This window comes from Apodemus sylvaticus, chromosome 1 (assembly GCF_947179515.1).
Source record: "Apodemus sylvaticus chromosome 1, mApoSyl1.1, whole genome shotgun sequence".
Classification (NCBI taxonomy): Eukaryota; Metazoa; Chordata; class Mammalia; order Rodentia; family Muridae; genus Apodemus; species Apodemus sylvaticus.
In genome coordinates this window covers 140489812-140511821 of record NC_067472.1, presented here as the reverse complement: position 1 = coordinate 140511821, position 22010 = coordinate 140489812, and the positions used below count along the sequence as shown (strand labels likewise).

Below are 22010 nucleotides of genomic sequence, written 5' to 3'. Positions count from 1 at the left end.
ACACGTAGATGAACACAAACATAGAGTGAAATATATAATTACAAACAAATACACTATTATCGTTATGGCCCTGTGTATTATATGTCCTCTTGCTTTGGAAGGGGCCAAATTAACTCCCATCTAAGCCTGTGGGAGAAGAAGAAAGGGAAGAGGAGGGGGAAGAGGCTTCTACATGTTTAAGTGCTGGACAAGATGCCCCCAAGATCAGCCACAAGTCCGTTCAAGGCTTATCCGCACTCTCCTCCACAGAGTGCTTGGTTGGGTTAAGGGAGTGAGACAGGCTCCTTTGGAGCTAGGCCACTAGAGCCTGCAGACAGGTCTTGTTGGCTCAGTTTCAAACCAGGGAACCCCGTGGAAACCTAGGTGTGGGGTTACCAAAAAATATGAGGATTCTTGCCAGAGAGAATTACAGGCCAAATGGCTTTTGAACTCCGTACTAGAGTTTGGACCACAGTGGAATATGATGTTCAGAGCCTCGCTCCCTGTGGGCTCTGACAGTCACCCAGAGCCCCTGTTAGCTCCCGCTTACCTCACTGGCCTCTGCGTTCCCACCAGTATTTCCCATTCTTGTCTAATACTTCCATCCTCCTGTTCTGCGGTCTTGGAACCTCTTATTCTTCCCAGCTTTGACTCAGAAGCTTTAGCTTGCTCGAACATCCACGGACCCAATTCTGTCTCTCAGCAGTCATCTGGGTTAAAGCTAAGTTTTTGGTACAAGCCCGTGTGGCCAGCGGACCCTCTTTCCTTGTGGACAGTGGAGGCTCCCCCAGCCAAGAACTTCAGCATTGTGTGCTCTGGAGATACAGCTTCTCAGAGCTTTCAGTCATGTAAGAACTCAGTCACAAAAGCAACCACAGGCCAAAGAGAAATTAGGAAGAACTTAATAAGTGCAGACACCGTGGGGAGGAAGAGCTGATCGCTGACGTGCGAGGCTTGTTCTCACTCCTAAAGAAATGAAGAGGAGTTTAAAAATTTGTGGCCTCCATATGCATGCTGACCTTGGACCTGCCTTTCTGATGATTGACACGGGACATGTTGTAGCTTTTCTGACTGTTTCAATAAGGTTTTGTTTTTATTGTCTTCCCTGATTAATGCCTGCCAAGGAATAGAACGGTCTCATGGGCAAAATCAATTTGCTTTCTCCGGTGCGTTGGTTCACGACTTCCGTTTCCTCTTTTTGAGGTTGAGCTGCCCTTTAACCATGCCCGTGTGCCCCTCCTCGGGAGCTAGGGGAGAGGTCCCCACCTTTCCCCCGTAGCGCTGTAATTGGAAATTTGGTTACTGCACTAAATTTTAAGTTTTGGCACTCATGGAGAGCAGCCATCCATCTGCGGGTGAGACGCACCGCCCGGGGCTTTTCAAGAAATCCCTTAATAGTCCTGAACACTAATAATATTTATATACATCGAGATGAGACAAAATTTACAGCAGGCTTCTGAAGCTGGCTCCAGGACTCTCTAATCCCAGACGGACCCTGCGTTCTCCTGCTGCCTCCTGGAATTCTCTGTGCTAGAGAGAGAGGAATAGCGCTTTCCTCCCTGGAGCCACACAGATTTCTGGTGTCAGTCGGCCTCTTCCACCTTCTTCCCTCCTGTCCACGTACCCCTTTTTATCCCCCACCCACCCACAGAACATCAGATGTGCATTTGTTCGCAGTTGGCATCAGTGAATGTTAAGGGGTTCATTGATCTGATATCTGCCTAAAAGGAATGTTTCTATCTGTAAAGACAATGTTTTAAGTTTACCGTTCTTGGTTGGGAAGAAGCTCCCATCACAGGCCTGGACCAGGGCTCAACATGTCTCGAGTTTAACAAATCCTTTGTCGAGTTTTTCTTTCTCTTCTCATCCTGGGAAAATGTAGCATTTACATCGTCCTTGCATTTTCAGTGCCAGTCTCACGGTCTCTGGAGCCCTTTCCAGGCCCCCACGGTATAGAAACACCATGTGCCTGGTGCTTCCTGCTTCCCTGGTGTGGTGTCCTTTCCCTGAGATCAAGGGCTGCCACTGCACAGTTGTACGGGATGTCCAGGTGCCTGGCACACAGGTGCAGCATGCATAAGTAAATGCAGACTGGCTCCTTGGCTTCTGTCATTGATAGATTAAAAAAAAAAAAAAACCAAATTAACACAAACCACTTCAATGCTTGTTTAAACCCCAAACCTTGACATCATCTGTGCAGTGCATATGTTTAATTGAGTCGTCAAACTATATCATCTTCAACTAGGCCATCTTTTAATGTCTTTAGTGAAAGATTCAATGTTAGTGTGTGAAGGTAAGAACATGGTAGGCTGATGAATCGGTGAACTCCATTTTTCTGTCTTCAAGATCATTGCTATGATAGTGTTTATATTCTGACATTAGGGGCTCCTGCAGCTTATGCCCTTGTTTTGTTTTTTGTTTTTGTTTTGTTTTTTGGTTTTTTGGTATAACCAGAGATAGTTAACTTCTGTTTGTTCCTGAGCTAGAATAGATGTCCAAAAACAGCCAGAATCTAGTTATCATAAACGAATGTCATAAACCAGCTGAGGAAGCTTTCCTCCTCTTGTGTGAGGCTCTGAAGATTGCTCTTCTATGTGGATGGTCCAGTTGCATATAATAGATAAAAGTTGGCTTCTCTTCACCTGAAGTTCAAAGGTCAGCAGCTGTAGTGTTAGTCTAGAGCAGTGGCTCTCAACCTTCCTAATGCTGTGACCATTTTAATACAGTTCCTGAGGTCGTGGTGACAACCAGAGAATTATTTTGTTGCTACTTCGTAACTATAATGTACGTTTTTGATTTGCAGAAGGTCTGATTTGTCACCCTGGGGGCGGGGTCTAGACCCATTGGTTGAGAACCACTGGTCTAGAGCTGCCAGCCATCTTGAGAGGCCGAGCTCTTTTGAACTCACCATGTTGCATATGTTCTGGAGATGGCCGCATGATTATCTGTGCATCACTTCTGTGCTCCAACCAGCAAGAAAGAAGGATACACACACTGTGCTTTTAAAGGAATGTTCTAGGAAGCCCTAGTAAGATTCTTGCTTATAGCCGGTGGGGAGAGCTTCAACCACATGGCAGACACACTCTAACCGCAGTAGAGGGTAGGAGGCACAGGAGCCAAAGAGATGACAGTATGCCCAGCCAAATACCAAAACCTCCTACATGGGGAAAATAACCAGGGAGGGGAAGTGCCCCAATGTTTCTGCGGAGGGATGACTTTAGAGTAAAGTACAAGATTACTTAGCCTCGCAGGGTTGAATGGGTGACACCACTGATTTAACTGTTGGCATTGTGGCGTCTGTTTTTAAGTACAGTGACATGGGAATTCTTGGATGTGACTTACAGCTGTGTAGACAGACTAGTGTAAGACCCCAGAGAACATACTGACTCAGTGGAGTCAGTTCTGAAAACTGATCCTAATGGCATGCGGTGGTGCCCACAAAGATGGCTATGCTCATAGACCAGTAACGCGTGGGCTGGGAGGGAGCATTCGATGCTGGGACACGGCTTTAATGGTGAGATGCCTCGGGACTATTGTAGGGTGGGGTACTTTCCCGGTGAATGGTCTTTACATACAATCATGTGTAGTCAGACAGCCAAGCACAGGAAGAATCCAGGAAAGACCACATCATGAAGGGTTGTCAGAGTGGTTGTCTGGGGCGGCAGGTGAACTTGTGTGTTCGTTATGTTATCTGTGGTTGCTTGCGCTTGTTTGGTTTGGTTTTGGTTTTGGTTTTAGTGTGGATTTTTTTTTATAATAAAAACATAGAATCTTGACTCATTGGTATATCACAGTTAAAATATGCATATCTATATAGTTCTGTAGTATTTCTAAACTATCCCTCTCCCCTGATAGGGTACATGTAATACTAACCAGATTTCTTTCTTCTTTCCTTCCTCTTATCCTTCCCTTTCTTCCTTTCTTCCTTTTTTCTTTCCTCCCTTCTTCCCTCCCTCCCTCCCTCCCTCCCTCCCTTCTTTTTCCTTCCTTCCTTTCATTCATGAATTCATTTTATACATTGTTCACAAGTAAGGATCATAGGCCATAGTGTGTGTTTGCTATGACATATTTATAGAGGTGCTTAGCAGAGTACCTGTTTGGGGTGTGAATTTTAGATCTGTAATTACTAGACCTGGCCTTTAACTTAACAAGGCCTGTAGTAGGTGTTCCTTAGGTGCAGGAACCCAGTGTGCTACCATCCTGTACCATATGATCGATCTAGCAACCTGTGTGAAGGTTGTGTTGCTCGGGGAAGTTGCTGTCTTTACCTTTCTGGGGTAAAGGCTTTAGGATGATACAAGCAGACACAGGCATTACCAAAGCCTTTGGCAAGTACTGTGGTACCTCACACCTTGTTCCTCTTTAGAGCCCATAATTACGTCTGTGCTCATGGCAAAGAGTGGTCCCTCTATAGCCTTGATTTCTTTTTTCTGGAGTTGGAGAAGAGAGAGGTCACGGTCACGCAGTGCTTTGTAAACAGTGTGGTCCTAGTTTGCTGTAACCTAGAGGCTTTGACCAGTCTCCTGTTGTATTCGATGCCTTCCTGTTGCTGTGATAAAATACCATGACAGAAAGTGGAGCTAGAGATAGAGGGGACAGAGTCCATTGGGGGCGGGAGGGGAGGGAAGGCACAGCTTCAGACTTGTCAGGCAGGAAGCACATCGTGGTCACGTTCCACCCACACACACACAGGAAATAAAGAGCAGGGCCAGGCTGGAAAACCTCAAACTCTACCCTAGGCAAAGGACTTCCTCTAGCAGGCTGCTCCCAGCAAAGGGCTCTCTGACCTTCCCAGACAGACCACCACCGACACAGGCCGGTGGTTCACATCTGTGAACCCGTGTAGGGCATTTCTCCTTCAAGCCACCATGCTTGCTAGGCCTCCTCCCTGCATGGCGGTGCGTGTACGAGGGAAAGGGGCGCATGCGCAGGCCCGTGTTCTGTGTGTGCGTCAGGCATGCACTGGCGTCTCAGGACGGGATTCTCACACAAAAGGAGGGCGGAAGAATGCAGTGCCTTTTATTGTCCTAGTGGCCCCTATTGTTTGTATGTCTCTCTGTTCACCTGTGCCATGGGCTCCCTCTTAATGGGTGTGGCCACCTGTTTTATAAAGAGGTCACCGGTGTTAGAAGTTAATGGCTCACCCCATAGCAAACCGGGATTCTGAAGGAGAGAATGGACTGGGCTTGGGTTGTATCTTCGGAATTCACAGTAAGATCTACACCGAGTACAGAGGAGGTGCACTGTCCTAGCCCATCTCCGGCACACCGTTTAATGCTGGTGGTGGCAGTGTGTGACCCAGGGGAGGCTGTGTAGCCCTCCATCTTCACCACCCTCCCTCTGTTCCCACAGTGTGCCCAAGTGTGTGCGGGAAGCGAGCCTGCACCGAGAACAGCGAGTGCTGCCACCCAGAGTGCCTAGGCAGCTGCCACACACCCGACGACAACACGACCTGCGTGGCCTGCAGACACTACTACTACAAAGGCGTGTGCGTGCCTGCCTGCCCGCCTGGCACCTACAGGTTCGAGGGCTGGCGCTGTGTGGACCGCGATTTCTGTGCCAACATCCCCAACGCTGAGAGCAGCGACTCGGATGGCTTCGTCATCCACGACGGCGAGTGCATGCAGGAGTGCCCCTCGGGCTTCATCCGCAACAGCACCCAGAGGTCAGTGGCTCTTGTCCCCAGACCCAGGAGGGTCCTCTGCTGCATCTCCGCTAAGTGTAGGACCAGCCATGGGTCCATCCAGATGGGTCTGTCGGAGGGCGATGGCTGAGCTTGTGTTGATGAGAATCTCGGGGTGGTGGGTCTATTTCAGCTGCTTTTTTATATTTTTTTTTAATCTTTGAGAGTGCCTTGCTAGCACTAAAGAGTAAAAATGAACTTGCTGTCTAGGTGCTCCCACAGCCTGGCTCTCCCTGCACCTGCAGAACTGAAGTGTGAGCATTGGAGACTGTTTAACTACAGAGACTCCTTCCCAGCTTGCTACTCTAGCCAGTAAAAGCTTTGGCAGTCTGAGAGGGAATGAAGACAACCCTCACCAGCACTTAGGAGGCCTAGAAACAGGTCTCCCACTTCTCATTGCAAGTATGACCTAGTAGAACGATCAGCCATGTTTTCCGCCAGAACCTCCTTTCTCTAAGCCTTCTGCCATCTTTGTGGCCTCTGGTTTTCCTTCCTGGACGCTGAGGCTTCACTGTGGAAGCAGAGCTGTTTCTGACTGAACAAGCAGTACTTCCACAAACTTGTCATGGGAGATGTTCTTGAGGACAGGTTTTTATAACTCTGGAAACACAGGACAATCAGAGCAGAGGACTTTGGGGGAAGGCTCCGTTGTAATTCATTCCCTGCCTCCTGTGCTATACACACACGCACATTTCTAAACCTCTCAAAGTACAACTAGGAGCTTCTGAATGCCGCTCATGCTTCCCTGTGAGATACCCTCAAACCGGCCCCCAACCTGTGTGATCCAGTCTCCTGCTTAGGGAGGCCCTGGATCCAGACCCCAGCTTATAGGAGGTCTTAGATCAATCTCTGCACATAGAAGACCCTAGGTCCAATCTCCAACATGGCCGACAATTCTGTAAGTACAAAATGTATAGCTTCGCTACAGTCACTTTCTATTAAAGGAGTTCAACACAGCTTCAAAAAGAAGATTCCATTTCTGCTGTAGTATTTGGAGATGTCTCTAACTGTAAGCTGACTGCTGGATCAAACCAAAGATTAGGTTTTCTTTCACAATGCTAAACTGGAAAGTAAATTCCTACCTGTTTAAAATCTGCACCATTATCGCAGTGAAAAGGGAAAGATTAAATATTTTTAAATGATTAAGTAAGCCAGGGACTACAATGACTCAGAATTGTATAATACAGTCTACTAAAAATAAGTCTGCCATTTTTTAACTCATGTGTTGGCAGTCTCTGTTAGTCAACTCTTTGTTACTGTAACAAAATACTTAAGGTGATCAGTTTATGAAGAAGAGAAAGAGTAGTAGGAGGAGGAGGATGGGATTGGTTTTAGCCCTTGGTTCCATTGCTTTCGGCATGTGCTATTGGCAGAGTTCCCAGTAGACCCTACCTTGTTAATCTGTTGACCAAGCTATTACAAGATGGGCCTTTGAAAGCACGCTACATCCAAATAATCACAGGTTTAGGATATGAAAAGGCTGTGCTAGTCTACATCTTGAGCCAAAGACCTGTCTGGCAATATATAGATGCTCAGCCACAGTCTACACAGTGCCTGCCTTCTGAGGCTGGGAGCTTCAAGGGAGAGCTGGCTGGTAAAAGGGAGAGCTGGTCATCGGACTCACTGTATCACATTTACCTGCAAGTTTGTTTCCTCTCCCTACTCGAAGGCATTCAGCTGTCCTGTGATGCACAGTGAGGATGCTGTGTATTCGTAGGAGTTGGGTCTCCTTCCCTGCCGTGTGGTCTTAGAGCACTTGAGCCACTGCTCCATGCCTGTTTTCACATATTTCCATTTTAAAGTGAAACACTATCAAGAAATAATAGCTGTCCCCTTCTCAGCCTTTGAAGCCTATTTAGCACTTACTTGAAAGTATTTTTTAAATACTGTTTCTGCTCTGTCTATACAAGAGTGAATTTTAGGGAACTTAAACTATAAATATATAATCAGAATACATCCTTATAGAAATGTTTTCAATTGCAGAATGATTCCTAGACAGTTTTTACAAAGTGGGAGGTGGTTCCACGTTTTCCTATTTCTATAAAATAGAAAAACATATTTCTATAAAAATAAATGGGGAAGGAACAAGCATTGTCATGTTGACCCTGGGCATTTACTTCATGTACTTGTCTGTAGCCTCTTTGTTTGTAATACCAGGAAGTGAGGACAACTCACATATCCTGGTGTACAATAAGTAGTAAATCTTGCTCACCCACAGAATATCACCAGGTGAGGGAAAGGAAGGTTTAACATCATGGATATTGTGCACTGGGAAGTACACCAGCCTCAGAAGCCATATGCTATATGACTGCATTTATGCAACATTCCCAAAGTGGCAGCAGAAGACACCCTAGCAGTTACCAGGAGTTAGGGATAATGAGTTCTGGGGCAGGTAAGGGGGTGGCTACAAACAGGTAACACCCAGGAGGGCTTTGTGGCGTTGAAGTTGTCCTGTGTCTCGATTGCAGTAGGGAATTGGCAACTCTGTTGAGACAGATGGAGAAATGCACAGAACCCACACACGTGCCAGGTCGCTAGTTGGCGTCATGTTGGATGCAGCAGCAGTTGGAAGCGTTGGGTGAAGGGTACACGGGTGCTCTGGACTGTCTTTGCAGCTCTGTGTATGAAGCTGTAGTTATTCCAAAGTATGTTTCTGTTTGTTTCTTTTATTTTAGAGAGAGCTGGGTTTTATGCGGTGTGTAGTTAAATTAGAAAAACACAAACACAGCACAAAGTTCAGAAGGAAACCCCTCTCTCCCTAGGCTAGAAATAAGAACTGTCTGAGTTTCTTTTCTATTGCCATGGTAAAATGCCATGGCCTTAGCTACCTATACAGCAGTATAAGTTTGGCTTATGGCGTCAAAGGGTAGACTCCAAGGTGGGGGAGTGAAGGAAATACTTGAGGGCTAAGCAGGAAACTTTTTGAAGCCTGGAAGCCTGCCCCAGGGGCGTGCCTCCTCCTAATCCTTCCCAAACAGTTCTGTCAGTTAGGGACTGAGCATTCACGTGCATGGTCTGTGGAGCCCTTCTCCTTCCCGCACCACAGGCTTGTTGCATGTGGTATCATGGAAAGCCATATGTCTCCCACTTTGGCTAGCTAGGTCTGTTTCCCACTCCCCTAATAGGAAGATAACAGAGAACCATTAAGGTTTTAAACCAAACAAAATTAATTATCTGTAGTATTTTGGGAGCGGATAGAAGACTTTAGTAAAAGCAGCAATAGTTTTAACCCTGATTTTCTTTCTCTCCATCAGACTCACTTAAGAGCAATAATTTGAATATAATGCTATCCCATACGCCCCAGAAGATTCAGTTGTTTTTCTCATTCATAAATCAACCCAGCTTCTCGGCCCTGATTCTGTGTACAGCTAAGGTCTCAGAAGGCACAGTCCCAAGCTTAGCATCTTCTCTGCCATTTCCTAAATGATGGTCAGGAAGCAGGAAGCACGCTGGTGCTCCTGGCTTCTGGTTGTGTGTGGCACTAAGGGGTAGCATTTGGATTAGGACCTCATTACAGAGCTGGGGAGCTTCCTGGCTTCTATTGTATGCGCTGCAAAACAACACTTGGATCAATTTACAAGTTTCTGCACAGCACTGTCAAGATAGAAAATAATGGACCTGCACTGCGCCAGGTGCCTGTTGGAATCCCTCCCTCCCTGGGCTTTGGGAATTAGACTCCTGTTAGTGGTGAAGACACTGCCGTCCCTTCCTGCCCCGCTGTCAGCTTTCCCAGCCTCCTCTGGCGTGCAGGCAAGGGTCTCATCAGGGAGCAGCTCCACTTTGCCAGAGCCCTAGAGTTGCCTGTGAGTCTGTGTGTCCCAGGTAGAGCAGCTGGTTTCCCAGTCACAAGCCTGTGATGCCCACATGCTTCTTGCATGGGTAACGTATTTTGTCTAGAAACGAGCATCGTGCTTTCCTCTTCCGCAGCATGTGTTCCCTCGGTGTGGTGGCAGCTTGGGTGGCTTGCCCTGGGTAGGAGATTATACTGCGTGACCGTGTGGATGCTGCAGCGAGGTTCTTTCAGGGAATGCTGCTGTAATAACAAACTAAAGGCCTCCTTACTTTTCTGTTGTGTTTTGTTTGTTTTATGCAAGAAGATAAGCTCACTTCTATGTTTTTGGTCCACTCTTTATCTTCACCAGCATGTACTGTATCCCCTGTGAAGGCCCCTGCCCCAAAGTCTGTGGCGATGAAGAAAAGAAAACGAAAACCATCGATTCGGTCACTTCAGCTCAAATGCTCCAAGGGTGCACCATCTTGAAGGGCAATCTGCTTATTAACATCCGGCGGGGCAGTAAGTATCCCAGCCCACCAGGCCAGTGGCTGCATCTCTTGGTTTATTTGCATGACGCTCTTCCTGGCTCTGTCGCTTTAGTTACAACCAGAATACAGGCTTAGCAAAACAGCGTGGGATGCCAGTAAGCCTCTTGTGTGACGTCTCTCCTGTGAGTTTCTCTGAAACATAAAATCCAGATTGAAAGGCAGTCGATGTTAGAGCCGTTAGCCCAGAATATGTTCCTGTAAAGAGGATCAGCCCTCATCTTTCCTAAGCCACACCTTACGCAGGAAAGGCCTGTTCTGACACACACAGACCTGATGGCTCAGACCCATGAGCCGGCTCGGGCTGGCTGCCGCAGAGGCCACACTTCTGTAAGTGCAGAGAGTTTGGGTCACTTGCCTCTCTTGAGGAGACTAAGCAAAGGAAGGACTTACTAAATTGATTTTTAGGAAGTCTTAAAGAGTGATCTCCTGGTTTTCTTCTGAGAGCCAGAAAGATGTGCCGTCCACACCTCAGGCTGTGCTCTGAGCCTGCAGACTCTCCTTCATTTGCTGTAGACAGCGCTCCTAGCACATTGCTTCAGAATTGTACTCATGAACAGCATCACCCATCAGTGGCGGCAGAGCCCTGCAACCTTCTCCTCTGTAGTCTGACTGACAGGGAACGTCCCCTAGATAGACAGCCTTCAGTTCCTGCCACTGGGACCTCTAAGTTGAGCCAAGTAGTTTCGTGAGGTAAAATACTATAGGCAGAAGACTATTATTTTAATCTTCACTGTTAAACCTTCAGGGAAAGCAAGTTTTCCTTTATTTCAGAGAATAAATCTTATTTATTTATTTAGTGGATTGCTTTCCTCTAAGTGTTAAATTAGTGAATTATATTCTTAGGGTATAGAAGAAGTAGAAACAAAGTGTTTTGGTTTGGGGGGCTTGTTTATTTGTGTTTTGTTTTTGTTTGGGGAGCTTGGTTTGGTTTTTTGGTGGTGGTAGTGGTGTCTTTGTAGGTTTGGAGTTTTGCATTTGTTTGTGTGTTTTATAAGTCCTTAGTTTTTATTACCCATTCCCTCTCCTTCCACCCCAGAGAGGGCCCTGTTCCCCGCACAAGGATGCTGACCCTTATGATACTAACCAGATTGTATTTTTGCTCATTCCAGATTTATTAATTTTCTTTGAATTTATTCATCCCTAGGGACATGACTTTTTAAAATTCATAAACTTTACTGTTTTCTATCTTCCTGTCGTGGGAGATAAATGTGATTGGGAAATTCAGCCCATGAAGAAGTATCACTTACTGGGCATGGTGACACACAGCTTTCGTCCCAGCACTTCTAAGGCAGTGGCAGGCAGAGCTCTGAATTCGAGGCCAGGCTGGTTTGCATCATGAGTCCAGAATGGCCAGAGCACTGGCCTTCTCGCAGGGGTTTTAGATTCAATTCTTGGGGAAAAAAAACACAGAATTAGCCACAGCCACTCTTTTACCCAAGCTTGAACTTCCTGTAGTCATTACATACAGGGAACACTGTCTATATTTATATTGCAAGTGAAGGGACTCTGTGAAGCCCAGACTTAGTATAAGACTTTGTCCTCTTCTTTATATCAAACCAAAGGAGAATCTTTTTACCAAATCAACCTTCAAAAATCAGATATAGTAAAATCTCTTCAGTGGACCTCACCTAATTTATTATAGTCTTAGAATTTTGTCATGAACCGAACTGAAGTTTATGTTCTTATTTACTATGTGAATGGTGGGTAAGCAGGACAAAAGAGAATTCACTGTTTCTGTGTCCTATTGCGTTAGCAACTTTTCCTGCCAACTTTTTGGTTACAGAAGTAATCCTGAGCAGAGTAGAAAACATAGAGATGCAGAAATGATTTAGGAAGGAAGAAGAAAGGAAGGAGAGAGAAAAAAAAAGACAAGACTCCCTGCAGGTCAGGGAGGGAAAGCCTCATCTTCAACCTAGGATACATGAAACCCTGTCTCAATAGTAGAACAAGATAAACCAGCCACCTGCAACCATCACTGCTGTGATATTGGAGTGTTTTACTCCAGCCCTAGATGGAGTCTTTAAACATGGAACTACAGGCCCAGCAAAGACCATTTTTACTGAGGCTGGGACAGGTTTGCTTGGTCCTGCCAGGGCTCTGTAGAGCCAAGACTGCCTGTCACAGAGCATAGTTAAAAGACGTTGCCTCCGTTTGTCAGCTGGGGCTAACTAGCAGCCTGGCATTTCTGATTTCACGTTCTGCTAATCAGCTTGGCAACTGCAGCAGCCAGCCTCCCAGAAGTCTGCTTTCCTGCCTCAGAGGCCTTGTCCCATTGTGGCTTGTGGAGACGGTGTGTATTCACTGGGGACAGTTGGTCCTACTCCAGCCTTCTCGCTGCAGTCCCCCAAACAAGACCTGCTTCCCATTTGCCATCACATCAATGTGTGTGAATCTGAGTAGAGTGTGTCACCTGACCAGAGGAAAGCACAGTGACATGGACTCCTTCTTCTCTAGATAACATTGCCTCGGAATTGGAGAACTTCATGGGGCTTATTGAGGTGGTGACCGGCTACGTGAAGATCCGCCATTCCCATGCCTTGGTCTCCTTGTCCTTCCTGAAGAACCTTCGTCTCATCCTAGGAGAAGAGCAGCTGGAAGGGTAAGCAGTCTGTAGTCTCCTTGCACAGAATTGCAGCGTGTTGAGGCCTAATAGTGTTCTGTGTCCGAATAGTGTTCGTGTGCGTGTGTGTTTGTGTGTCAGAAGACAACTTGTGGGAGTCAGTCTCTCCTTCCGATATGTGGGTCCTGGGGCTCAAACTCAGCTCTTCATGCCTGGCAGCAGTGGCCCTTACCCTTACGGGCTGAGCCTGCTCACATCCTTGAATAGTGTATTTTTCAAACTTACTTGGGGTACATACCCAAATAGGTGACCTTCGTTGTTAAGGAGAATGAAGGGGAAACCCAGGACTTGCTCCTGCTGCCTGGGTGGTCACCTACCTTCCTGCTCTAAGTCCTGTGTGGAGTTGTGATTTGGCCACCCACAGGATACTGCTAATTTGGAAAATGGGTGTCTTCATTCTTAAGGTAGAGTCATCAAGGGTCGCATATTGTCGTAGTTACTTTTTGTTGCAGTGATAAGACACCATGACCAAAATGACTTCAGGAAGGAGGAGCTTATTATAATGGGGAGCGTCCACAACAGCGGGAGAGGCGTGGCAATAAGAGGGCGAGGCAAAAGGTTAGAGCTCACATCTCAAACTGCAAGCATGAGACAGGAAATGAGAGGAGGCCCTGAACTCCCAAAGCCCACTCCTGGTATACTTCCTCCTAGGAGGCTGCACCTCCCAAAGGTTCCACAGGCTCCCCAAGAAGCACCAACACCTGGGGCCCTTCATTCAAACATGTCCCGTGGGTGACATTTCTCATCCAAACCACCACAGGAGTCTAAGCTAGGCCGCTGAGGTGGCAGTCAAAGGTATTCCCAGGGAACCTTTCCTGCAGGGGTGACAGACAGCAGTCTGCCTGTGGTGCTTAACTCCCAAGGAAATTGTGGTTTATCTGACACTTAAGCTGCCTCAGCCTACTGTGCTCACGCGCGCGCGCATGTGTGTGTGTGTGTCTGTCTGTGTGTGTGAGCATGTGTACATTTGTGCACACCTCCTCTGGAGGTTCAAGGAGACATGGGGCATATTTTTCTCCATCTCATTTTTTGGGAATGTTTCTTGGTGAATGTGGAGCTCACCAGTTTGCAGCCTGACTGGCTAACAAGCCTCAGAGCTGTCCCTGTGTCCGCCTTCCAAGCGCTGAGATTTCAGGTGCTTGTTACATGGGTTTCGGGTCCTCGTGCTTGTATAGCAAGTCCTTGAGCACCTGACACCCAAGCCCTCTCCTTTTCAAACAGAGAAGCAGAAAGACTTGCAAAGTACAGACAGTTCATTTTATTACAAAGATTTTTCAGCTTGCGGAGCTTGTACATTGATTAGCTTACAGCGTTTGTTTATTGACCAGCTTGCAGGATTTGGAGTATTGATAGGGTTGTGCCTTCTGCACAGAAATGCTTTACAAGCTGGGTTTTAAAGCAACCCTGGCTTCCTCGGCGGAGAGCAGAGCCGGTGCTCGCCGCACGTACGCACAGCTTCTGTCCAGACTGCGGCCGCGTGGGCCTTTGCTGGCCCCTTCATATGTTTACCATGGCTCTGGTGTAGCTCTGAGTTAATGCTTTGAAATTGTATAAATGTATCAGTTAAGCAACCAGTTCCCTTAGAAAGACAGTGATGGGAAGATCTGGGGAAGGCTTGTCCTTGCTCCTGTGTCTGGATGAGGTTTCTTTACAACCTCCAGTTTTTCTCAGGCCAGCTCTGGCCCAGTTCTTCCCCTGGTACAGCCAGAAGCAGAACTGCTCACCCCATCCATCATCCCATTGGGAGCAGAGAAGCTTCAGAAAAACATCCTTCTCCTTGGGAATCTACAGCACGTGCCAGGTCCCCGGCCCCCAAATGCCGCAGTCGTTCCATTGCCTCCACCTACATGAGGCCGTGTTGCTTGTGTTAAATTTGAAAGTGACTGTAACCCAGTCTTGTTTGAGTATGTTCCCCGAGTGCTCTGGAATCCCTGACATGGGGAAGCACCCTTCCCTTGGCAGATTAGTAGCTGTCAGATTTGCTACTCCCACACCTCTTCTCACACTGAGCGAGCGATAGGCATAGAGAGTCAAAAGGAGGCTTTGATTATTTTTATTGGGACTAATACATGGTACGATTATCTTATCATTATGGCTTAACTAAAAGTATCATACACTTAGATATTGCTGAAAATTGGAGGCTGGTTTTTATTTCCAAGAATATTTATAAACTATTTGTTCATTATTCAAAACTTAGATATGACGAACCAGCCAAGTCTTTTTTTTTTTTTTAATTTGGATATTTTATTTGTTTACATTTCAGATGTTATCCCCTTTCCCGGTTTCCCTTCTGCAAACCCTCTATCCCATCCCCCCTTACCCTGCTTTTATGAAGGTGCTCCCCCACCCGCCCACCCACTCCTGCCGCACTGCACTAGTTTTCCTCTACACTGGGGCATCAAGCCTTCACAGGACCAAGGGCCTCCCTTACCCTTGATGCCAGATAAGGCCCTTTCATCTCCATCAGTCCTTCCCCTAACTCCTCCATTGAGGTCCCTGTGCTCAGACTGATGGTTAGCTGCGAGCATCTGCATCTGTATTGGTCAGGCTCTGGCAGAGCCTCTCAGGAGACAGCTGTATCAGCAAGCACTTCTTGGTGTCAGCAATAGTGTCTGGGTTTGGTACCTGCATGTGGGATGGATCCCCAGGTGGGGCAGTCTCTGGATGGCCTTTCCTTCAGTCTCTGCTCCACTCTTTGTCCCTGTATTTCCTTTAGACAGAAGCAATTCTGGGTTAGAATTTTGAAGATGGGTGGGTGGCCCGGCCCCATTCCTCAACCAGGTGGCCATGCCTAACCTCTGGATTTGGTCTCGACAGGTTCTCCCTCCCCTTTGTGGGGTATTTCAGCTTCTGTCATCCCCATGGGGTCCTGGGATGCTCTGGCTTTCCTGGCATCTGGTGCTTTCTGGTTGCTATCCCCAGTTCCCCAATCCCATTGTTACACACCTCTGTTCAATTTCCTGACCCTCAGCGCTTCTCAGCCTTTCAGTGCTGCTGCCTCCATCTCCTTCCATACCTGATCCTGCCCCTCTCCCCCGCCCCCTTCTCTTCCTCCCAAGCCCCTATAATAATTCTCTTAATTATAGTATTCCCCCTTCTAAGTAGGACTGAAGCAGCCACTCTTTTGTCTTCCTGCCTCTTGAGCTTCATGTGGTCCATGAGTTGTATCATGGGTATTCCATGCTCTTTGCCCAATATCCACTTATCAGTGAGTACACACCGTGTGTGTTCATTTGTGACTGAGTTACCTCACTCAGGATGATATTTTCTAGATCCATCCATTTGCCTGTGAATTTTGTGAAGTCGTTGTTTTTAATAGCTGAATTGTACTCCATTGTGTAAATGTACCACATTTTCTGTATCCATTCCTCTGTTGAGGAACATCTGGGTTGTTTCCAGCTTCTGGCTATTATAAATATCAGCCAAGTCTTTTTAAGGATGCTGGTATTTGGGAAGCTTCCCTGGAAAGCTGACGCCCCGCCCTGCTGTTAGCATTTGAGAAGGGCAGGTGAGGCCTGGAGATGGCTGTTGAAACCAGCGCTTCTCAGCCTTTCAGTGCTGCTGCCTCATGTAGTGGTGACCACAGCCATCATATCTTCCTTGCTACTTCATAACTATAATGTTCTACTGTTATGAATTGTAATGCAAATATATGCTATGCAGGATATCAGATAGACGACCTCAAAGGGGTCTCGACCCACAGGTTGAGAGCCACCTGCTTCAAAACTCTATCTCTGGCTAGGACATTTGAGACTCTTTAGTAGCTTTCTCTGGTCTGCCTCTCTTCGCCTGTGATGAAATCCAAAGCCGTTTGAGGCGCCACACATAGCAAGGACTCACCTTTGTCTGTCCTCGGGATAGTATTAGGTTTGGCCGGTTCACTTCTTCCTCATTTATTCAATAAAGGAAAGAAAGGTTTGCAAAAAGTGGGTAGTGAAAAGCACAGGTTTCAGCGTGCCCCAGGGGAGAGGAAAGAAGGTGCTTTGGGTACCAAAAGGAAGACTCTGGTGGAGAAGGCCACACAGGCTTCTGAGTAGACCTGGCCTTGAAGGATAAGGGGGACTAGAAAGCACGGGGACAGAAGAGGAGAGAGAGCACAGGATGACATGTGGGCCTGTCTCGTGTGTAGCTCTTGTGGAGGTAGGCAGTACCAGATGCCTACAGATGGGGAGGTTATCCTTTAGGTAAGCCTTGGGCCCCGCTGGAGCTTTTGAAGAGGGGTATGTTAGCAGAGCTATCTGACATTTAATTTCAGGGTGCTGTCAGTTTAAACTAAGATTGCCTTCCCTCCAGTGTTTCCCAGAATGTGTGATACATCAGTTACAGGGGAAGAGAAGCCATGCTGTACTTCACCAGGTTACCCCTCACCCCAAGTCAGACAGTAAACTTGGGGCGGGGGAGTTGCCAACTTACGCTTCGAGTATTTCTGTGTACTTTTGACACATGACAAGGATTAGAAATGGCTTGTTATCCCTGTGATCCTTCAAATGTATATATCACCAGGCCACTTGTGATTTTTTTTTTAAAGCAATCTTGCCTCAACTCAGTGTTGAAGGAACCTATTTCTTGAGACTTTCTATGGCTACTGAGAACAGCATCAATGCTTCTGTGTGGTTCAGGAGGGTTCTGAAGCCTTTTGTTTTGGTAGATAGAGGGATATCCCCCCAGGAAGGTTTCCTTCAGCCTTAGCTACCCAAGAAAGCACTGTAGTTGATCTTGGCCTTCTGAGCAGCCTTCATGGGAACACAAGTGTGTCTGCCTAGCGTGTAGTTCCTGTGCTTGCTTTCTGGGCCTGCTTGCCTGTGTCACACATGCTCATCATGAGCCATTTCTGTAAACTGATTTCCAGGCTGGTGATGGGTAAAGCAGAATCCCATTAAAACAGACATCAGAGTGGACAACCACAGGATGGGAATCGGGTAGCAGAATCCCATCAAAACAGACATCAGAGTGGACAGAACGGGACACGGGTAGCAGCCGACTTCAGTCTCAGCCATCTCTTTGTCTCTCTCTCTCTCTCTCTCTCTCTCTCTCTCTCTCTCTCTCTCTCTCTCTCTCTCTCTCTCTCTCTGTAATGTGGCACATCTGTAGAATCCCAACTTCAGATAAGGTCATTGGAGGTGGAGAGATGACTCCCTTGCTAAGTGCACTTGCTCAGCAATCATGGGGCCTCATGTTTGAGTCCTCGGCGCGGCCGAGCATAGCTGCACCCGCACACAGCTCCAGGTGGTGAGCTGGGACAGACTGACCCCAAGAACTTGCTAGTCAGCTGACCTGCCTGACCTGACCCATGAGGAGCTTCAGGCTTCGTGGGAATGCCTCTTTCAGCACAGTGAGGTGGAAAGTAGCAGGAGGATGCCCAGGGTCACCCACTGGCTTCCTCTCCTGTGTCCAGAAGCCTGCACAGCTGTGTGCTCAAGTACAGACACAGAAAGGGGAGCAAGGGTTTTCTCAGAAGTAGTGGTGTGGTGCAATGGTGGAGCACATAACCTAGAACGTGTGATGCCTGTCACCTGATCTCTAGCAAAACAAGGGGAACATGGGCGAGCGGGAAGGGGGATGAAGAAAAGTCAGGTGTTTAGTGAGGGGATGGGATAGGGATGTGTGTTTCTCCTTGAATAAGAGAGAAAATATTTCTGTTATTTGAAAAAAGTGCTCTGCTTTGGATAACCTTGGTTTGGGAGCAATCAAATAAATTAAAAGTTCACGATCTTAGGTGCTGCCGAGGATTACTGTCTTGTTTGTTTGTTTGTTTGTTTGAGACAGTTTCTCTGTATAGCCTTGGCTGTCCTGGAACTCACTCTGTAGTCCAGGCTGGCCTCGAACTCAGAAATCTGCCTGCCTCTGCCTCCCAAGTGCTGGGATTAAAGGCATGCGCCACCACCGCCCAGCGGATTATTGTCTTGAACAGAAAAAAAATACAGGGGGCCAGTGTAGGAGTTGGAATTCTTAGTATGCTTAGGCATCTGTACCCTTTGCAGACTAAGTGTATTGTAATGCCTCCTGCTCTGGGACTAGACCCTAACATAACCACATTTTAGCACTTACTTGGGACTTCTAAAATACCTACCATTAATTGTGTTGCCTGGCAATTCTAGGCTGTTCCTAGAGACATGGGAGCATGTACATGCAAATATCACATGTGAATGCTCTTAGCAACATTTTTAATAGTATTTCCTCAAAATGGTGCATTGGATATGATCTAAGGATTTCTCAGTATAAGCACAAAATGCACAACAAGATACCAGCCAACATGGTACATGGAACACCATGGGTAAACAGACAGGGGAGATGCCTTGGGGTGGGGTAAGAACAGGGACCTTTAGTTTGATATAAATGTTCTGAATCTGGATGATAGGAAGATGATTGGCCATCTGTATAAATTTATTGAGGCCCACAGAGCTGTATATTTATAGTGGGAACAATTTTAGAAGGTAAAACATACCTCAGAAAGGCTGTTTTCAAAAAGCACTCTGGAACAAACAGCCCTTTCTGTCAATCTATGTAGTGCTTGGTTTAGTTTTGCCTGGGCGTATATTTCCATACTTGCTGAGCCTGTGTAGATGGCATAACTGTAGACTTGAACCAATATTCTACAGATGGGCTGCGTAGTGTTGTAAATGACTGTACTGGTGACAGCTTCAGTGTGCTGGCTTCTGATGCCCTCTAGAGACAGCTGTCAACAGGCAGTAGTAGTGTCTCCTTGCAGAAATGAATAGGAATTACTGTTCCTATTCCAGTGTGTCAGTAAGGGCTTGAAAGAGGGGTCCTGTGTAGGCTGGAGACCTCGAGCTCAGCTCTGCCTGTATCGAGGTGCAGGACTTAGCTATCTGTGACTTTGTTCTGGTGGGGGGTGGTTTGACAGTTCACAGAGTAGCACAGGTCATCCCGTACCTTTGTGAGACCATTCAAAGCTCATAACTTCCTTTTATATTTAGCTCGTGTGATTCTTCCAGTTGGCCTCAGGGCCCGAAGAGACCAGAAGAGACGCCTCCATGGGCTGCTGAGAAGCCGAGTAAACCACTCAGGGGGCACTTCAGCAGCAGTGGAGAGGGGGCAGGCCTGGTTATCAGCTCGTACATGGAAGGCTCTACACTCGGTCCCTTGCAGTCTTCTGGGTGTTATTCTTAACTCTGTAGCTCTCAAAAGGGGGGCTGCTGGCCTAGAAACGGTCACCACAGATAATAGCTGAGTATGGGCTGTGCGCTTATAATGTGACAGTACCCCCAGATTATTGACCAACCCTCCTAAGAGGTCTACACATCAGCAGGTGAAACCCATCCAAGTAGAGGTTTTTCTTTTTTCTTTTTCTCCTAATGTTGAAAAAGCTAAGAGCTACCAGGCAGTGGTGGTGCACACCTTTAATCCCAGTACGTGGGAGGCAGAAGCAGGTGGATTTCTGAGTTTGAGGCCAGCCTGGTCTACCGAGTGAGTTCCAGGACATCCAGGGCTACACAGAGAAATCCTGTCTCAAAATAAATAAATTAATTAATTAAAAAAAAAAAACCAACAGAAGTGAAGGAAGGAGGGAAGGATCAAACTAAGAGCCAAAATATAACTCAATAAAACTCCGGGATATCATACAGCCTATAGGAGCCAAAGGAAAAAAGTGAACAGTTCGGTTTTTAAAAAATATTCTGTGATTGTAAAAAGCAGTAAGCTTAGAAACGATTTATGAAGTCACATTTACTGAGTGGTTTCCTTGACTAGTCATTTCTTTGGGAAAACAATGACAGTTGAATCACATTAATGTTTTGAAGTTGTGCAGACAGATCTCCGCCTGGGTTCATCTCCTCGTTCTCGCTTGATTGGAGAAGGCCTCAAGCGAGGATTGGGAAGCAGTGCTGACGGGCACTCCCCAGCAGGTTGATTATTATTTTGGTGAAGGTTTTTATTTTTTTTGCCTTCTGCAGGCTCCACAATGCCCAGGTTTTATTGATGTTGGTATTCTGGCTCCCAGCCTTCTCCGCATTGTTTAAAGAGAGAAAGTTTGTGTTTACTGCGAAAAGATAATCTTGCTTTTCAGAGTGATTAGTCAGATACCCCCAGTTTCTGTGTGCCTGCCTTTCATTTGTCAAATTCCTAGTTTCTAATTCGTGCTTCCTCCCTGGGGAGAAGAATGTTTGGTTCCGAAGGAAGGTATTTTTGGTGCAGTTCTGTTTCCTGCTCCTGAAATTAGTTTACTAAGAGGCGTTGGCCTAGATTGAGTTGGAAGCTTGACCTGATTAATTGGCTCTTGTATCCGGCCTGGAGGTGTCTTCAGTAACAGGAGATTTTTGTCTCCTGGGACTCTCAAGACTTAGGAGCAAGTGGACCAACAGTTACAAGATTAGCAGTGAGGTGGCAGTCTAAAAATGTCCCATTGTTAGGAAAAACACATGATGGGACTGGATCTTTCCACCATTACACCTATCCTTCAGTTGTCTGGCTATCGTGACCACCCCCACATCAATAAGAGTGGACATTGGTGGGTCCCATAGGTGGCGGTTCGGACTGACAGGTATTCCAGGACCTCCCTAGGACATTCAGTCTCATGTACTGCGATCTGGAGTCCTTTGATCAGAGTCTTAGTTTCCTATCCCAAGACACAGGCATGGTAGGGGAATACTCCTTACCAAAGGCTAGCTGGCTGACTGAACCCTTGCATCTGCAGACCCTGCGCCGAAGCACGTGTTGAAGGAGTGCTGGAGCTTCCGTTCAACTGGGTAGATGACACTTGAGCTCTGACTCCTAACTGTGAGGACTCTTTAAGAATAATTTCATTGCGCTGTTGTCTTTATGAGTACATGATACCTGTGAGAGGGATGTATGTCCTAAGGTCAGAAGGCAGCCTTACAGAGTAACTGTTGGTTCTTCTTTACGGGGTCTGGATTACCAGACTTGTGGTATAAGCACCCTTGCATACTGGCTCTCATGAGAACTCAGACTTCACCGGTTACACTCTGTCTTTAGGAATGAGGGTTGTATGAACACTCTCTTATAGCTCCGAGGAAACTGCCTATGGTTTGTGCTGTTGTTGAATTCATGGTTTTTCTGGGCCTGGGTCCTCACCTCTGAACTCCCTGATGAGTTCTGGCGGAAGTGTCAGGAGCTGCTAGGCAACACTGCAGCTGTCACTCATGTCTCTGTATGTGAAGGTCCTGTTGAAGGCAGGCCACCCTAGAGAGGGGCTTTGATGTGGGTGAGGACTCTCAGCAGGTGGTGCCTAGGTGGACACAAGCTTTAGGACAGAGCAGGACTTGGGGACATATTTGTCTGGTCTGGGGTAGATTTAGAAATAGCTTTGTTAAATAAACAAACCTCTGGGAGGAGTGGGGGCAGAGAGACAGGTCTGCTCCGGGTTCCTTTTGCAGACACCCAAGGGGAGTCCTTGCTCTCTCCCCACCCCAAGATAAGCTGCCCCTG

General features: G+C 47.0%; 1 protein-coding gene across 1 annotated transcript in view; it reads left to right on the top strand.

Annotated features, from left to right (window-relative positions):
* Igf1r (insulin like growth factor 1 receptor) overlaps positions 1–22010 on the top strand; it is a 286828-nt gene that overhangs the window by 213691 nt on the left and 51127 nt on the right. The window contains exons 3-5 of the mRNA XM_052160852.1: positions 5332–5644; positions 9805–9956; positions 12440–12584. Coding sequence (XP_052016812.1) covers positions 5332–5644; positions 9805–9956; positions 12440–12584 — 610 coding nt within the window. The remainder of the gene's footprint in view (positions 1–5331; positions 5645–9804; positions 9957–12439; positions 12585–22010) is intronic.